We start from the raw sequence: 16,822 nt of genomic DNA, 5'->3' as shown, positions 1-16,822 counted from the left end.
TATGCGCTTCTAGGTTATGCCCTCAGACTGTATCTCCGAAATATTTCGAGTTAAAAATAACGTTTTTCTTTTTAAGGAACGGTATACGCTATGAGACAGTGTTTTTCTCACCAAACGAGTGTAATCATCATTATCAGAAAGGTAACGTAATCGTGTGTGTTGCCTATTCAACCACCACCTCGAATTGAACATTATCTTTCATATATTGTGAAGACAACTTACCTTATATACACACACAGATGTACCGCAATCAAAACAACATCGTGGAGGTACAATTTAATGGTGCATTCAGGTACGACTCGCAAATTAAATATCCTATTATTGAAGCGGAAAAAGGACGGTACAAGTGGATATCGGATAGAATAATTTGGATGAAAAAAAGACCCTGTAATAAAAGCTATTTTTACGCAGCACGGCGATATTTTCACAAGTATACTAGAGAAGATACATTTAATTGATCTTCAAGGATGAGCCCGAGCTGAGAGGTGTTTTTTTTTTAAGTAGCACGATTTAGATACACGAGCTTTACAGTCAATAGACTTCGGCATATCCCATCTCTCTCGGGTATGAAAAAAATGCTCATATTCATTGATACCATCACATCCTCTACCATTTTTACAATATTCCTGAGAGCACATGAAGGTGTCGGTAGTTGTGTACAGTTTAGATCGCTCCTATTGGTCAATTCTCCACCGCGCCCACTTATGACGACACTGAATCTCGCCGCGGCTTTTCCGGCTTGCTCGGCGTGCTCACCCCGCTGTCAGACACACAGTGCAACGCTAGTAACTGTATTAGTTATCCCCAGTTCTGCACTGCACAAAGGCGCCTCTGTGGAAGTAGTAAAACATCGGATACAACGTTTCCAGAGTTGTGTTATTTGTTGTCAGTCAAACCGTAAGCTACGTGCTAACGTTAGCTCCCTAACAACTTGTGAGAAGCCTGAAGTTGTGGCGCAGTCCAGATGACAAGACGGAGGTGAGGGGATGGGCTCTGTCCGATGGGCTTTTCGCTGCGGGTCGTGGACACCGACCGGGTCCGACTGGCAGTTTGCTGCTCGTTGCGTTCAGCGAGAGGAGAAAGACCGGATCGAAAAGTTTGTGTTTGCTAAGGATGCCAAGTCAGCCATGGTGAGTGTGACTGTACACGTTGTGTGTGTGTCTGTCGCCTTCTGCGTGCTGACTTATCGCACAACCACCCAACTTGGATCCGTTCCCGCTTGTCAGATCCAGTTATCCTTGTGTAACACACTCGCTTGTCTGTCACTCTGTCACCCCGACAGGCTGGCAGGTTGCTGCTGAGGAAATGTGTGTGTGAGAGGATGGGGATCCCCTGGTCGGCGATCAGACTGGAGCGATCCCCCAGAGGGAAACCTTACCTGGCAGCACCACTGAAGGTACATACCATTATGTATTAGTAATATTAAATTCAATTTATTTTGTATAGCCCAAAATCACAAATTACAAATTTGCCTCAGAGGACATCCTCTGTCCCGGGACCTCACATCGGTTTAGGTAAACGTCTTTACAATCTCTACACATACAGACATACTTTTAGATCAGAAGATGTTTTTCTGTCAATTCGATGTTCAAAAAGCTAAAGGTTTTGCATGGCTAAACACATGCACATGCTGAACATTAATGTGGAGATTTATTTTGGTAAATTGGCTCGAAGAAAGATGTGGAAATGGTTAAACTTGAGGTAATAGTTTGGCTTGTTGACACAAAAGCACACACACGCATTGTAACCGACACACAGAGAGAAAAAACAAGTCTGTCCCAGGACCTCACATTAGATCAGGAAAAACTCCCCCCAAAAAAACGAAAAAAAAACTTTAGCAGGGAATCAAACAGTGGATATAGTTGAATAATAATGACAACTAAGGCAGCAATGTTATTGGCAATGCTAATTATTATCTGAAGTGTGTCCATATAGAATAATAATTAGACTGCTGTCAACAATGGTATATGTTGAGTCACCAGAACAGACCCTTTGCTCAGATGGATTTGTGTATATTATTGTGTGCTGTACAGTATGAATAGAACCAGTAATAGTGAGCTCAAGACATAGTTTATGTACATTAAATTATACGGCACTGTTGCTCTGACTTGACTTAGTTTTCTGTGTTTTGATTCATTGCATAGCTTTCCCAACTTCAATAGCTTTAAGAACATGAAAAGTAGTTCTCTGATGGACATGTTTTGTCTTTGTCACATAATTGAAAATATCCACAATGTGATGTCTTGCTGTTGGCATCCAGGTCAGGCCAGATCCAGGTCCTGAACCCCCAGCCTGGAGTTTCAACTTGTCCCACCAGGGGGACTATGCGGTGCTTGCTGCAGAGCAGGGGGTGCAGGTGGGGGTGGATATCATGAAGACCACCATGCCAGGTAAATGCCAACAGTTGAAGCAGCATTGACATATTATGAACAGCTTTGTGAACATACTTTGAGATCAGAAGATGGTTTTCTGTCAATTAGATGTTCAAAAAGTACCACAAAGCTGAATGTTTTGCATGGCTACATGCAAACAGGCTGAACAGCTGAACATTTATTTTTGTAAATTTGCTCGAAAAAAGATGTGGAAATGGTAGAACTTGAGGTAATAGCTTGACTGATTTTCATGAGAATCTTTAGTTCTCATCGGCAGTTCCTATTCTTTAGTTAATGTTGTCGATGTCTCCTGTAATGTGAGACTTTCCAATAATCAAACATGGTTGGATCATCAATCAAACGCTTAAAGATCAAACTATAAAATGAACCATATCACACTACACGAGGCAGAAATGGAAATGCTTTTGTATTTCCCAACTTTACCGCAAGGGGGCACTGTTGCCTTGTGTATGTAAACGGTTTCAGGCCAAGGCGGCTTGTGTGTGCAAATGTTTGGATTTCTGTGTGCACGTGTGTGTCACATTCAAATCACTGGTGTATTTCAGAGAGAGGAAACAGTCCACAGTATTCTCAAAACCTGAGTATGTTTGAATAACCCTGTCTTCTCTTTCCATCCGTCTTTGTCTGTCCCTTTTGTCGGTGTCTCCATCCTTCTTTTCTATCTTCCCTTTCTTTGGCCCTCATACCTTTCCTCTTTCCTTCCTTCCTTCCTTCCTTCCTTCCTTCCTTCCTTCCCTCCAGGTAGCAGCTCCGTGCCGGAGTTTTTCCGCATCATGACTCGTCAGTTTACAGCGTACGAGTGGAGCGTCATCCAATCAGGCGGCTCGGAGCAGCAGCAGCTTGCCGCGTTCTACCGCCACTGGGTAACCATGGCAACCATACTATCCTGTTGTCAAATTGCATTGCCGGCGAGCTGTGTGTGTGTGTGTGTGTGTGTGTGTGTGTGTGTGTGAAATGACATTGACAATATCCTTTGAGACACAAACACACACACATATTTGCAGATACGTGTGTGAACAAATTGTTCTCCTTTTCTCACATTTTGTCCTTCTCTACGTCCTCACAGTCTCACACAGTAGTACTTTCTTTCAGTTTCAGTTTTTTTCTGGTGTAATTTCTTTCCTGCAGAGAGAGCGAGAGAGACACACACACACACACACACACACACACACACACACACACACACACACACACACAGATGGACAGCAACGGTGGTGCTAAGTAAAGATGTGGTGAGATCGAGAGGGTGGCACAGAGACGTCAAGCTCTGATATCATCACCGCGCTGTTGACTAATGGCAGAGTTCGACGGTTGCCATAGCGATTAGTCTTGTAATACTGTTATTGTGGCTCATTGGCTACCAAGCAGGGTTGGTTTTGGCTGGACACACACACACAAAGTCACTATTTTGTATACACACTGTTGTGCATGTACGCATAGATTCCCATCTGTTGTGGTTTTAAGTTATTGTGCTACTAAGCCAAAATAACACAAAAGATTATGTTCTGCTTGTAACTGATTGAGTTTCCTCTCTTTTCCACCGAGGCCTTGAAGGAGAGCTTCATCAAAGCCATCGGCACGGGTCTGGGCTTCAACCTGCAGAGGGTGGAGTTCCACCTGTCCCCTGAACCGCTCACGCAGAAATATGCACTGCGCCAGACCAAGATGCATCTAGACGAGGAAGAGGACGACGACTGGGTATTTGAAGTAAGTCAGTTTGAAGGACAAAAAACTACCTTCCAGGATTTCTAAAAAATGAGACGTCTGTCTTGTGTCTAGAATGACAAATTGAAAAATACCAAAACACACTAACGGAAGATTCAAGACTAGTTTCATTTCCAGCCTACACTGTTTTCTAGTGACCAATTGCCATATTGGCTTTCTCTTATCATCTTATTTACTGTGAGTTTTATTCACGTTTTTCATTCTCTTGGACTCTACTTGTGTTTTGTATTGCCCAAGAGGAGCTGTGGCCCTGGCCACATGTTGTCTTGAGCACACATTAAAGGAATAGTCTAAATGTTTTGCCAAGACCTAGATGAGAAGAAATACACCAGGCTCCTGGAAGCACAAAAACACAACTTGTCATTTTTACAGTTCTCTTTCCCACAATGTTGAACTATTTCCTTTAAAGGAAAAAAGGCCAATGGGCCTCCTTACCTTCTCTCTTTATTTCTGTGTTTCCCCTCTCCTCTCTCTCCCATGTGTTTTTCCTCTCTATTCCCCTTTCCCTCCTCTTACTCTTTTCTCCATGCCCAGTGGCAGGTGGATTAACAAGTGACCGCGAAAAGGTTGCCAGTGGTTTAAAAAGCCTGTTGTTGCGTCTCTTCTCCTTTCTCCATCTCTCCTGAGGTCATGGAGGCTTAATGCTGTTTTAGTGTCTGTGTTTTCACACCGGGGAGTAAAAGCTCACTTCTATAGATGTCCTCTTTTTAACTATAGATTGTAGGGCAAAGTGAAGTAACCACAACATACAGGAAGGAGAATGTGCTCCAGTACAAATTATGAAGAGTTACAAGTTGAAGAAAGAACCAGTGAAGCAAAGACAAATAGAGAGAGAAGTAAATGTTAATATTTAGTTATAAATGTGTACTTTTATCTCGTATACAGCTGGTTCATTCCATATTTATTTAATATGACTATCACCAGTATCATAACAGTTAATAACATGTTAACAGATAGATAAGGCCAAGTTGCCTAATTAAAGCTAAAACAGTTTGTCAATTAATTAATTTGTTGTTGACAGAATATTAATCTGTAACCTTTTTGAGAAACAAAGAATTGTTTGAGTCACTTTTCAAGCAAAAGCTGATACCATAATCTTAATATTTGAGCATTTCTTGCTTATTTTGAGCCGTTGTTTAGGACTAAACAAGACATTTGAAGAAGTTACCTTGGGCTTTAAACTAAACCTTATTATACTCATCATACACACACACATTTGGAATTCATGCCAACCTTCTGGTTAAAGGATTAGCCACTCAACCAGAGTTTCTCTGTGCTTGGTTTACTCAGCCGGTCCAGCCAGGCATGCTCTTTGCTGCATGTGAGTCCCAGTGTGTGCGACTCGACCCCGCTCTGCACTGCTCATACTGCCGTCTGCCTTGATGACGCCGTCCCGACCCACGGGGTCATCGCGGATAATATTGGACTATAAAACGATTCTAACATTAAATTAAGCAGGAGCTCATATTTTTATTTAAAAAGAAAAAGGGGTGAGAAATATAATCTGATACATTAGACCTTCCAGACTGCACTAGACTGCAGACTGCACCTCAAAGAAGATGGATCTTCCTCTTTTATATCTACAAAAACAGCAACACTTGTTATTAGCAAGAGTTATTGTTATTTGTGATCAGTGAATGATTGTATTGACCTTGAGAGGTAAAAGTACCTCGAACTGAATTCTTTGAGGGGTTTTTTTCTGGGTTTTTCCGGATTTGTCTCGTAAACAAATAGACACACTCAGATTTTGGCCTTGTGTCCTCTGGCTCACTGTCAGCTGATTGGCGAGATCAGAGAGCAGCTATGAGATTTATTATTTCCTGCCGTCCTCTGGTGATGTCACCCCTGTAGCCGCTACACAGGAACTGATGGACATAATAACACACATTGAAAGCAGACTATAACATAGCCACTGAAACAGCAAAATTACTAAATATTTTAATAAAGCTCTTTCTAACATTTCTGTCCTCATCTTTTTCCTTTGAGCTTCTTTTCATGTTCCCTTACCCTCTTCCATTTTCTGTAACTAAACCCCCACTACACAGCGCCACCTGTTACTCCCACGTACACACACAGCTTTTGGCCTTTAATGTCCAAGTGTATTTTTCCAGCTACGAAAGCAATTGCATTTGGAGTAGAAGTTATAGAGTGCACAACATTGCTAAACAAACAAAAAACAACTTTAAAAATATGTTTTTACCATTTTTAAGGCTCAATAGGTATGTTGTTTGTTTGAAATTTGAACATAGGATACAATCACAACAAGCATGTTTTATGTTAAAATAATCTAATGATAATAATAATCTTCATCAATTTACATAAGCAAGGTGGTTAAACTGCATCTATCATGCTGTGGAATGGATTCATCGTAAAGCTAAGCGTTGACATTTTTCAGTGAATGCATGTCTGCTTTATCACAGGAACCTGATATTGCTTGGGAATGTGTGACCTCTAAACGCAGCGATTATCTGACTGGAACTTTGCTCACTGTCCTTGCAAATCATCATGCAAACGGATACTAGATATTCACATGCATATATTCAATAGTTGTAGATGCATGCATTGTGAACGTCTGTATCAACGTGTCTGATAAGCATTATTTGTCATGTAGTACTTGCTCTGCATTTTAATGAGTGTCAAGGTTTTCATTTATCAATATATGCAGGCTATAAATGTACGTGTGTGTTTTTCTGCAGGAGAGCTTGCTGGATACTGATCATCATGTTGCTGTCGCACTCGGACCAGCAGACAATGCAGACTCTGCAGTAAGGGCTCATAACATTTACAGCTGTTCTCATTCAGAAGGACTTTTCTTAAGATGCATAATTACAGGAAGGTTTTATGTGTCACTCATAACACATTGGTCTCTAGGAACATGCAATGTGGGATCATTTTCAGTCATTTTACAGGCGAAATAATGAATCGATAAATGACAAATTATTCATTTTAATCACTTTAAAAAACCCAGAAATGAGCCATTAATTGCAGCACTACTAGAAACGCCACTCTATTTCACTAATTAAAGACTCTCTTCTCGTTTACTGGCAGCCTCTTCGTCCAGCTCTTCCTCCTCCCACCTCGTTTACACTGCTGTCGTTCAGCGACCTCATCGCCTCAGCCTCACCTCTGACAGAGGAAGACCCCGCCTGCTGGGACCGCTTCAAGATGAAGGCTGAAGCTCCACAGAGACAAAAAGAAACGCACGCATCCACATAACACACCACACACGCATGCACCCACCTTTTTAGAAGTGCCAAAACAAAAAATACTGACACTGAAGCTGCTTTCTCATTCAATACAAATCCAGTCAAGTTTGACCAAAGATCTCTCTGAGGGCTTCAGAATCCATATAGCATCTGACACCTTCTATCTTTAGATCCTTGATTCAGATGGAAAAATAGACCTTTACATGCCTGATACACACACACACACACACACACACACACACACACACACACACACACACACACACACGCGCACACACGCGCTGTGTAGTACATTCACGCTTTTAGTGTGTGTGTGTGTGTGTGTGTGTGTTGAGGCACACATTGTCCAAGATTCTGCACTGAGCACTTCATTATTACTCATGTACACTCAAAAAAACACATTGATTGAAAGACATCTGTAATACATGCTTTATATACTGTATAATATGCAAGATAAGTAAGGCATATTTCACAGTTACAAAGATGATTAATGAACCTTAATGACTTCATTATAAGTCTACTCCCAATGTGGATCATGAATGCAAGGATCAAATAAGAAATTACACTAAGTGGCAATGTCAAAGTGTTGGTGTTCACTTGAAGTCGCTCTTAAACAAATTTTTCCTCTCAAGTTATCTGTCTTTTATTCTCTTCTCTCTTTTGTCAAGCAGTTATTGTGAGTTCAATGCAGAGCAACTTATAAAGTATCCAATAACTACTGCACGTTCTGTTGGACCTTTTTTCTTTTCTTTTTTTCTTCCTGCTTTCGTTCTCCTCTGAGTCCTCCTGCTCTTTTAATCTTGCATGTAAATGCGCACAGAGCCGGTTAATAAATCACTGTGATTATTTAGCAATAATCTGATCTGTATAGCAGTTTATGATCATATTGTGTGAACCTTTTATAAAACTATGCTGACCCAGTCAATGATTTCAATCAAAATATAATTAAAAACAAAGAAATTGATTATTGAAAGTTATTTTTAATAATCCGAACCATTACAGAAGAACACAGATGAAATCACACTTTATGTTGTAATTTTGCATTAATTTGCTACACTGCGTCAAAAATCTGAAAGCCTTTCTTTGTAACCATATTGCCCATTAAGTGCATGTATGTTTTGTATGTGTAAGATGCTTGTGTCGTGTCTATCTACACTTCCTCTGTATAACAAAATATATCTGCCTCTCCTCTTTTTCATATCTTGAATTCATTTTCTCCTTCCTTTCTTCCTCCTTATCTCTTCCAGTCTGTCTCTTTCTTTTCTTTTTCTCCGTCTCCCACCATCTGGTAGCACATCCATTTCGATCAAGAATATTTAGTCAACCATCGCGGTGCCTTTCTCTTTGCAGTTCATATCTTCTCCATCCTCCCTCTCTTGAGGACAGCTCAGTCTGCATGTTTACCTTCTTTCTGCATCGCCTTACTGTAATCGCAACATTTAATTATAATCCCTCTCTCCTACACACACAGAAAGGAAATGACATGTTAGAGGTCAAGTGGTACACTCTCAACCTCACCTTCTCACAACCTGAGGTACAGATACATAAATAATAATAATAATAATAATAATAGCTAGGATTTATATAGCGCCTTTCATGAAACCCAAGGACGCTTAACAAAGACATAAATAAACATAACAAATGCAACAGTAGCTAGAGGACATAGGCTTTGGTGAAGAGATGAGTTTTGAGGAGTTTTTTGAAGGTGTCCAGAGATGGTGTGTTGCGGAGCTCTATGGGGAGAGAGTTCCAAAGTGTGGGGGCTGTCACACTGTTCGCATTAAACACAAAGTGGCTGCTGCAGACATTTCTCTTGTTACCGTAATTGTTGAGAACTAAAGCATCACTCATTGTAAGGCAGCTCTCCACCAGGTGTGTCTGCAACGACCAGTGGTGTAATGTTTGATTGAAAGAAAACAGCCTGCAAAGGGTGAACCCCCATCTAGACTGCAAGTGTATCAGATAGATAGATAGAAAAATACGCTCTTGTTGTAATCTATATAGATGTCTGCACCAGCTCTGTGTAGGCGTGTATCTCAGCTCCGTCTCACGGCTTAAGCGTGACTAAATGTATTATGTAAACTGTTTTCCACCAGTGTTTCTCTGGCCGCTGAGTGGCGTTGATTCAGTCAGCAGTATGTGGCCCACTTGTTCCTTAGCTGTTGGCCGACATTCACACCGTCCAAAACAATAAAAGAGAGCAAACTGTTTCCCCCCACTGATTCTCCGGCAGCTGAGCAGCGGTGATGCACTCAGCTGTGTTATGTATCACTAGCCGGGGCTGCATAAGAGTAGTGAGTGAGTCAGCAGTCGATCAATCTCGGTATGAAACAGACAATAAAATGTGTTTTGAGAAAGTGTGAGTCACTCCAAAGATGAAGGGTCCTTGAACATTCAGCCATTAATGAGCACCCAAAATATAATGCAGTTTGGTGCAGCCGTATGTGAGAGTAACCGTAGACGGACAGAAAATGCGCAAACGCAAGCAAGTATATGTGGCTATAGTGGAACCGAGATCAATGACTTATCTCAAAGCGAAAACTTACAGCGAGTTGAAATCAAATTTGAGTTCATTTTAAACTATTAATCAGAATCAAAATCAGAACCATTTATTTGCCAGGTATGTTACACATAAGAGGAATTTGTCTTGGCGGGTGGTGCATACATTAGACAAACAACAACAATCAACACAGTGCAAGAAATAGAAACATATTAAAAGTTATAATATAAATATAAAAAAAGTGCACAGACAAACATAACAGTACTATAAACTTAACCCCCCCCCCCCCCTAGGGGGGGGAGACTGAGTGATTGTTATATAAAACTGTAAATCATAGCTTGTTTTATGAAAAAAAGCCCAAAACTGCAAGTAATATATATGGTTACATGAAAAAATTAAAATGTCACAGATGTGCGCAAATGCAAATTTAGGAGACCTCGTCAGATTTTTCTCTCTAACTTTGTTCTGCTTCACTTTATCAAAGTCAACCTTTGCAGAGAGAATGTTCACATATTGTGCTATGATTTGGGTTCGAGTTATACTTTACAGCTGCATCATTTCAAAGACATAATTATCCTGAAAGTGCTTTTTTTTCTAGGCGGACCTGAAACCTTTTAATTTTTGCTGTGTGCCATCTTCCCATGTGTAGCCTTTTATTATAACACCCAAATTATTCAAATAGCCCTGGTGGTTGCAGAGATACACCCTTTTTAGTTTGGGTATGCAATTTTCGAGCAGAAAAAATAGGTTGGTGTTCTATTGGATAAATCCTCAGCAAATACAGACATATTATTGGCTATTATACTATGTATCAAAGACAGACAAATATGCAATTGTCTGAACTACTACAACCGCACACACACACAATCTGACAGGGCATGAGATGTTATGAACCTGTTTTCTAACACCACAACCTTCACTACACCTGCTGCCAACCTTCATGTCAGTTATTCCTCTTTCTGGATTCCTTCCACCTTCAGATGTCCTTCCCATCAGATGTTATGTTATTTTCTCACCACTGATTGTGCTTTTGTAATATTGAGAAGTGATGATATTGTAACCTGCTGTGAGGAAGGTTTCATGAGGTCCTTTGTCTGTGTTTGTATGTGAGACACACACAAATATAGACAGTGTGTCGGAGGAAAAGTGTAGTCATTCAAGGGGATGTGCATGTCCATGTGTATGCTTCTAGTGAAAGTAATATAGCTTGAAAACACACACATGCCTCAAGCTGAAGTGAATGTAGCCTCTCCACCATCTTAAATCGTGTGTTCTCTGCAGCAGGGAAGGAGCGAGTGGGCAGCCGGGTCAGACTGGAGTCACACAGGCTCTCCTTAGAGAGAGGCCATTTTTAGTTGCCTCAGGTTTGCTTGAGTGTTAGAGAGGATACCTATTTTTAAATGCAGGATGGTGACAAGAGTACTTTATGCATCAGACTGAGAATTTACTTTTTTTTTATCCAGCTAAAATTAACTTAAGAAGCTAAACTGTAGCAATGTCCTCATTAGCTGAGCCGGTATGTATTATAACGTTTTAACCATGCAAGAGACATGGCTCTAGAGAGAGGAGATGATGGTACCACCGTCATATCCATTGCCTTTAATGCTTAATAGACAGGTATGATCTTCTTGATTAAGGATGCATATTAGTAAGAGTTGTAGGCCAATATGATTTCCTACTCCTGTTAAGTAGAAAGAGGTAGGAAAACATAGTTCATCAGGTATGAAAACAAAATGTTCCTGAACCACTAAAGTCTTTTGTTATGTTTTCTCATGATTGTATTTGTTGGGAGTGGGATGCTACTTTGATGCTTTCTTTTTTCAGTCCAAGCTTTGTTTCTGCCACAGATGAAGAAGATTTAATACTGTGTGCCATAGGAATTAGTTATAATTCTCAATCACTACGTTGTTAGTACTTCAATTTTGACTTTGGACTTTATATTTTTCAACGGATTAAAATGTTTCACGTTTGCCAGTTCACTTTGATGCATGTGTGTCTTCACTCAAAAATCACTATCACTGTTTTTTCCCTGCTTTGGAACAGCCCAATGTATGATTAGAAAGTTACACAGCATTTGACACAATCACAAGCACACACTTAAACAAAGGGCAGATAAGTAATGCCTACACAACCCAATCAGAAACATTAGCACTTGATTTCACTTGTTGGCTTGTACTGATTACAGACTCATGCATTTAGTATTTTTGTGAGCTCCTATGCCAAGTATTTTGTGTATGTGTGTGTGTTCAAAGTGGGGTTGAGGTCGACCGGCAATCACAGAGGATAGAGTTGAGGTAATACGTTTAACCATTCTTTTCCTCTCAGGCTAATCACACCGTGTTTCACATTGCCGATAACTGTGTTGCATACAATGTTTGTTCATAAACACATGTTTGTGTGGTTGACAGTGGTGAGCTTGCAATTAAATGTCGTATGGACTTTTAAAGCAGTTGTTGTAATGTCAAAATATGTTGTTGTTGTTATTTGATATTTTAAGGACAGGCTCTGTTATCTGGAGTCAACTTGCAGATCAGTAAATGCATATCATGTCCATAGACTGATTTACTGTCTGATGTTGATCATGGCATGTGTGCAGAAATAAAAGTAATGGCACTGACATGCAAACATGAAGCGCAAATTAAAGTAGATTATAATTAGATGATAATTGCTGGAGCAATCAAAACGAACAATTATATGTTCCACAATAGTTTACCCTTAATAGTACTGCTAAAAGTCACTCTAAGTATTTGTATTTATTACATCTCCTTGTGTGTTCCATATTTTACATTTCTACTAAAACATTGCCTTCATCTTTATGGAATTGTACATTCAACATGTCAAATACATAAATCATATTTGCAATAATTAACTGAAATGTTCTATATTTAAGATGTAGATGTATTTTTTTAAACAAAGTTGAAGTTCTGATAAAGTTTATAAAGTTCTTATAAGATTCGGGTTTTCAGTTGGCAGAAAGTTTTTCCCATTTCGCTCCACGCAGAGAGCAGCAGGCCGTCTGCTAACTGCTTGATTTGTGCATTATGCCACAATAAACCTATTAATAGTATTGCTTTCCTTAATCTCAAACCCAACACCTAACCATGGATACAATCCTTCAAGCAATGAGAACAAATATTCAATTTTCCTCAAACACACACACACACACACACACACACACACACACACACACACACACACACACACACACACACACACACACACACACACACCAGTTTCCAGGATGACATTTGCTCACCCTCCCTTATATGTGCAGAACAAGCATCCTTAGGACACACAACCACTATTGCTGCCCTATTTTCCATATGTAACTGGGGCACCTACATCCAGCCAGCTGTATTAATGCAAACCTGTGTGTGTGTGTGTGTGTGTGTGTGTGTGTGTGTGTGTGTGTGTGTGTGTGTGTGTGTGTGTGTGTGTGTGTGTGCGTGTGTGTGTGTGTGTGTGTGTTCCTAGCCATCTGCACAAGTGCAATCTAGTGCTGCAGGCAGAACTCTAGCATCAGTCACAAGGGCATGATGGAGAGGAGAGGGTGGGAGCGAGCAACAAGAGAGTTACTCCAGTTTCCTTGGAGAGAAAGAGGAAAGGAAAGAGAAGGAGGAAGCAGGAGGCTAATTGAGGCTATAAAACAAAACAAAAGCAAGATGATACAAAAAAGATGAGAAGAGGATGTTAAGAAATTATTTGACTAAAATATATGTCTTGAGAAAGAAAGAGGTTACTGTAAAGATTCATTAAAAGCCATGCAGAAAGAAACGTGTCTGTGGTGTTACAACCAGATAACTGTGGAAAGCATGTATGTAAAATAACTCGAATCCATCTTCAAAGTGACTCGGTTAAATCTGCATGAAATATTGTAATGCCAACAATTGGCATTGGTGAAGCGGTCACATTATCAAACTAAACTACTCTCACCACACAGTGATGGCAGCTTTGAAGTTACGGCTGCCAAACTCATTCTGTCGCCCGTGAGTAGGAATATTTGTATGATAAAACTGCTGATGTGGAGCATCCTGGTCATGCAGGAGTTGATGGGTTTGAGAGGGGAGATGAAGAGAAAAATGTATGCTGGGGTGTTGCAATTTATGCAGAATTTAAGGGAGAGAACGTGGAATGGATGAAAGGCCACATGGGGGAAACCCGTGTGCAATGACATGTAGAGAACTTTAAAAATTGAAAGCATGAAGAGAGGAAAACTGCTTAAAAGAAAGAAATGCCCTGAGAAAAACAGAGGGTACCTCCACCTCAACCTGTTGCCAATAACAGCAGCAATCCTGACTTTGTTAAGTTAAACATAATTGATTCATAGCTGGACAATTCATTATCGCACACAAACACGCACATAATGATCAGTAAGTGCTCGGGGAATGGTCATGGGTGCACAAAATCAATTCCCCTTCAGGAATCGACACACAGACACACACAGCGTTAACGTCAGAGCAACGTCAGAACTGCTGCAGTGGATTAGACCTCAGTCTCGGTCTCTTGTCCTGCACCTGCCCCCAGAGAACATGTTGTTTCTGTAAGACAGCTACTGTAACTGCGTGTTAGAAAAAGTTAGAAACTAATGTGATGGAAGCAGCTGGAAGGGATTATTCAACTTGAAGGTCAATGCAATGTTTATAACCAAATATTACTTTTGCAAACTGCATTAAACATTATTATTTTAAACTCAAAACAAGCCCATAGCAAAATCAAGAGCCTTTTTAGCCTTTCTTTTCACAAACAGAATAATATAAGTCAAGTATTCATTTCCATGTGTTCTCTCTCACAGAAACACGTCAAATGAACACGACCTCTTCACAGCACATTATGTGGCAGGTAATGTGTTAAAATGACTTGTTGGCACCACGGAAACAATGCCAATGGAATGAAGTTAATTAGGAGTATTTGTGGTGGTGAACACACATATTAAATGCATTCAGCCGAATGCGATGCTCAGAGCGAGTGACGTACTCTGGATAGTGAGACAGACTAGTGGGCGGGAGGGGAAGTGGATGGAGCAAACTAACTTTCAGCAGGGGAGATTGACTCTTTTGTCGATACTGGTTTGAGTCTGGCTGTGGCCAATATGCTCTTTGACTGATTGATTGTGTGCCACATTAAATACATTTTTAAAACACCAGAGACCAACATTACTTACTTTACTTTATCTGCTGCCTGAGTGTTTTAGCTGTTAAATGTAACACAGCACAGCTGCTGGAGGTTTACATCACCAAACTACTTTCCAGTTTACAGAGTCTGAAGCTACTGGGCAGCGAGTCTCACCATGTATTATAAAGTCTGCACACACACAAACAAAATAATCCATCCACATCCATGACACACACACACACACACACACACACACACACACACACACACACACACACACACACACACACACACACACACACACACACACGTCCTGTGGGAGCAAACCATTATGCACTACACCAAAACCCCACTCAAGGGAAGGGCATTGACATTGCACACACAGACACACACAGTGATTCTTAATCCTGAATTGACACTTTTCTTGCTAGATGTATGCAATATGTCTATTTCATTTAGAAAATATTGCCAGTGTTTACTCTGGGATGTTTTTCAGCAGCGGTTTAACAACTGTGTTCAATATTAGACAACAGCTGTTCAGGGACCAGTAGCTGTCCCAATCCAATTGTAGTATTGTGCAAATGTGCAGCAGAAAAAAACTGCTTATACTCAGCCTTCACTGGAGAAGGAATGTATCACAAATGAAAGCACATCAGACGGCACACACTGCATTCAAGTGTCCAAATATTTTACCTTTACTTAATATATGTTTTAAATGAATGCAAGAAAAATCGCTGCTTGTTTTTATTTCACTTAGGTATCAGATCAATGGCCTCGAAAACATAAATTAAAGAGTTGCTTTAAGAAGCCAAACGTTTTTTTATGCCAACAAACACATACACACACAAACGCATCTTTCTTCTTCCTTGTTCTGAATTATCAAAACATCAATAAATTCCCATCAGTTTCTTTTTGTGAATATATACATGCAGAAACACAAACAAGCACAGTGAGGATTGTTGTTTCAGCTGAGAAACGGAGGACGAATAGAACGAGTTCACGAGGGTCAAATGTCAAACAGGCCGGGGGAATGTTTACTGTTAAACTTGGTTTAAACTCTGTGCGTGCTCGTAGGCAGACGAGCCTGATTGTCCATAACCATTAAATTGCATACAGTAAAGCATGTGTTTATGCAGCGTAGATATGCCTGCGCCTTTCGATTTTGAAAAGAAGCAGAAGAGAGGAACATGGAGTGCATTCCAATCTGCTGTTTTCACTTTAATCTACGCATGGTTTATGAATCTTGTGTTAGTTTTTCTTTTTATGTGGTAAATCTATGCTATAATCAAACTATCCATTAAAAGGAGAAAAAAATACTCAAGACTTTGACATTGCTCTGCTGTCTACGTTATAAATAAATTAGGGTTTTTGGGAGTGAATGTGAATTCTAAAGAGATGTGTCATTTTGGGGAAATAATTGTGACACTCTCCGTGGCTGCTAAAGCTTGTTATGATGCAGGAATAGCAGCCAAACCTATTCACAGAGCATGTGTTAGGGAAAGGATGCATGCAATGTATCTAATCTTTGGCTGCAGATATCACTTGTTTTCATGATTTAAATTCCTTGTATAATGAGGTATAATATTGTTGTTCATCTTTGTTGTTAAGCAGAAATACAAGTTAGATAAAATACCAACTTAAAATGTATCTGAAACCAGTCTGCAACATAATTGTTGTTTTCAGCTTGCAAAATTTGAATACTTTAAATACAAAATTATTGAATTGTTTTTCTTGTGTCTACAATCTAAGATTCAAAAAGGTTTTAATGTTGCAGATGTGACTGTACGTCCATGTTTAATCGTAGTCTGTTATCGTCTGACTGGCAACAGTAATGAGTTTTTTATGGTCTAAAATATCTTTGAGTTGTCTTAAAATGATGGGTAAAA

General features: G+C 40.0%; 1 protein-coding gene across 1 annotated transcript; it reads left to right on the top strand.

Annotated features, from left to right (window-relative positions):
• Window positions 1–986: 986 nt before the first annotated feature.
• On the top strand, window positions 987–7,950 carry aasdhppt (aminoadipate-semialdehyde dehydrogenase-phosphopantetheinyl transferase; the record flags this gene model as incomplete). The annotated part of the gene is made up of 7 exons (XM_079224490.1): window positions 987–1,130; window positions 1,283–1,396; window positions 2,261–2,390; window positions 3,135–3,256; window positions 3,939–4,100; window positions 6,815–6,883; window positions 7,167–7,950. The coding sequence occupies 7 exons, from the start codon at window positions 987–989 to the stop codon at window positions 7,332–7,334; spliced, it is 909 nt and encodes a 302-aa protein (XP_079080616.1). The 3' UTR covers window positions 7,335–7,950.
• Window positions 7,951–16,822: the final 8,872 nt, after the last annotated feature.

This window comes from Taurulus bubalis, assembly GCF_910589615.1.
Source record: "Taurulus bubalis genome assembly, chromosome: 10".
NCBI lineage: Eukaryota > Metazoa > Chordata > Actinopteri > Perciformes > Cottidae > Taurulus > Taurulus bubalis.
The sequence above is the reverse complement of the archived record's forward strand: the minus strand, read 5'-3'. Positions and strand labels throughout refer to the sequence as shown.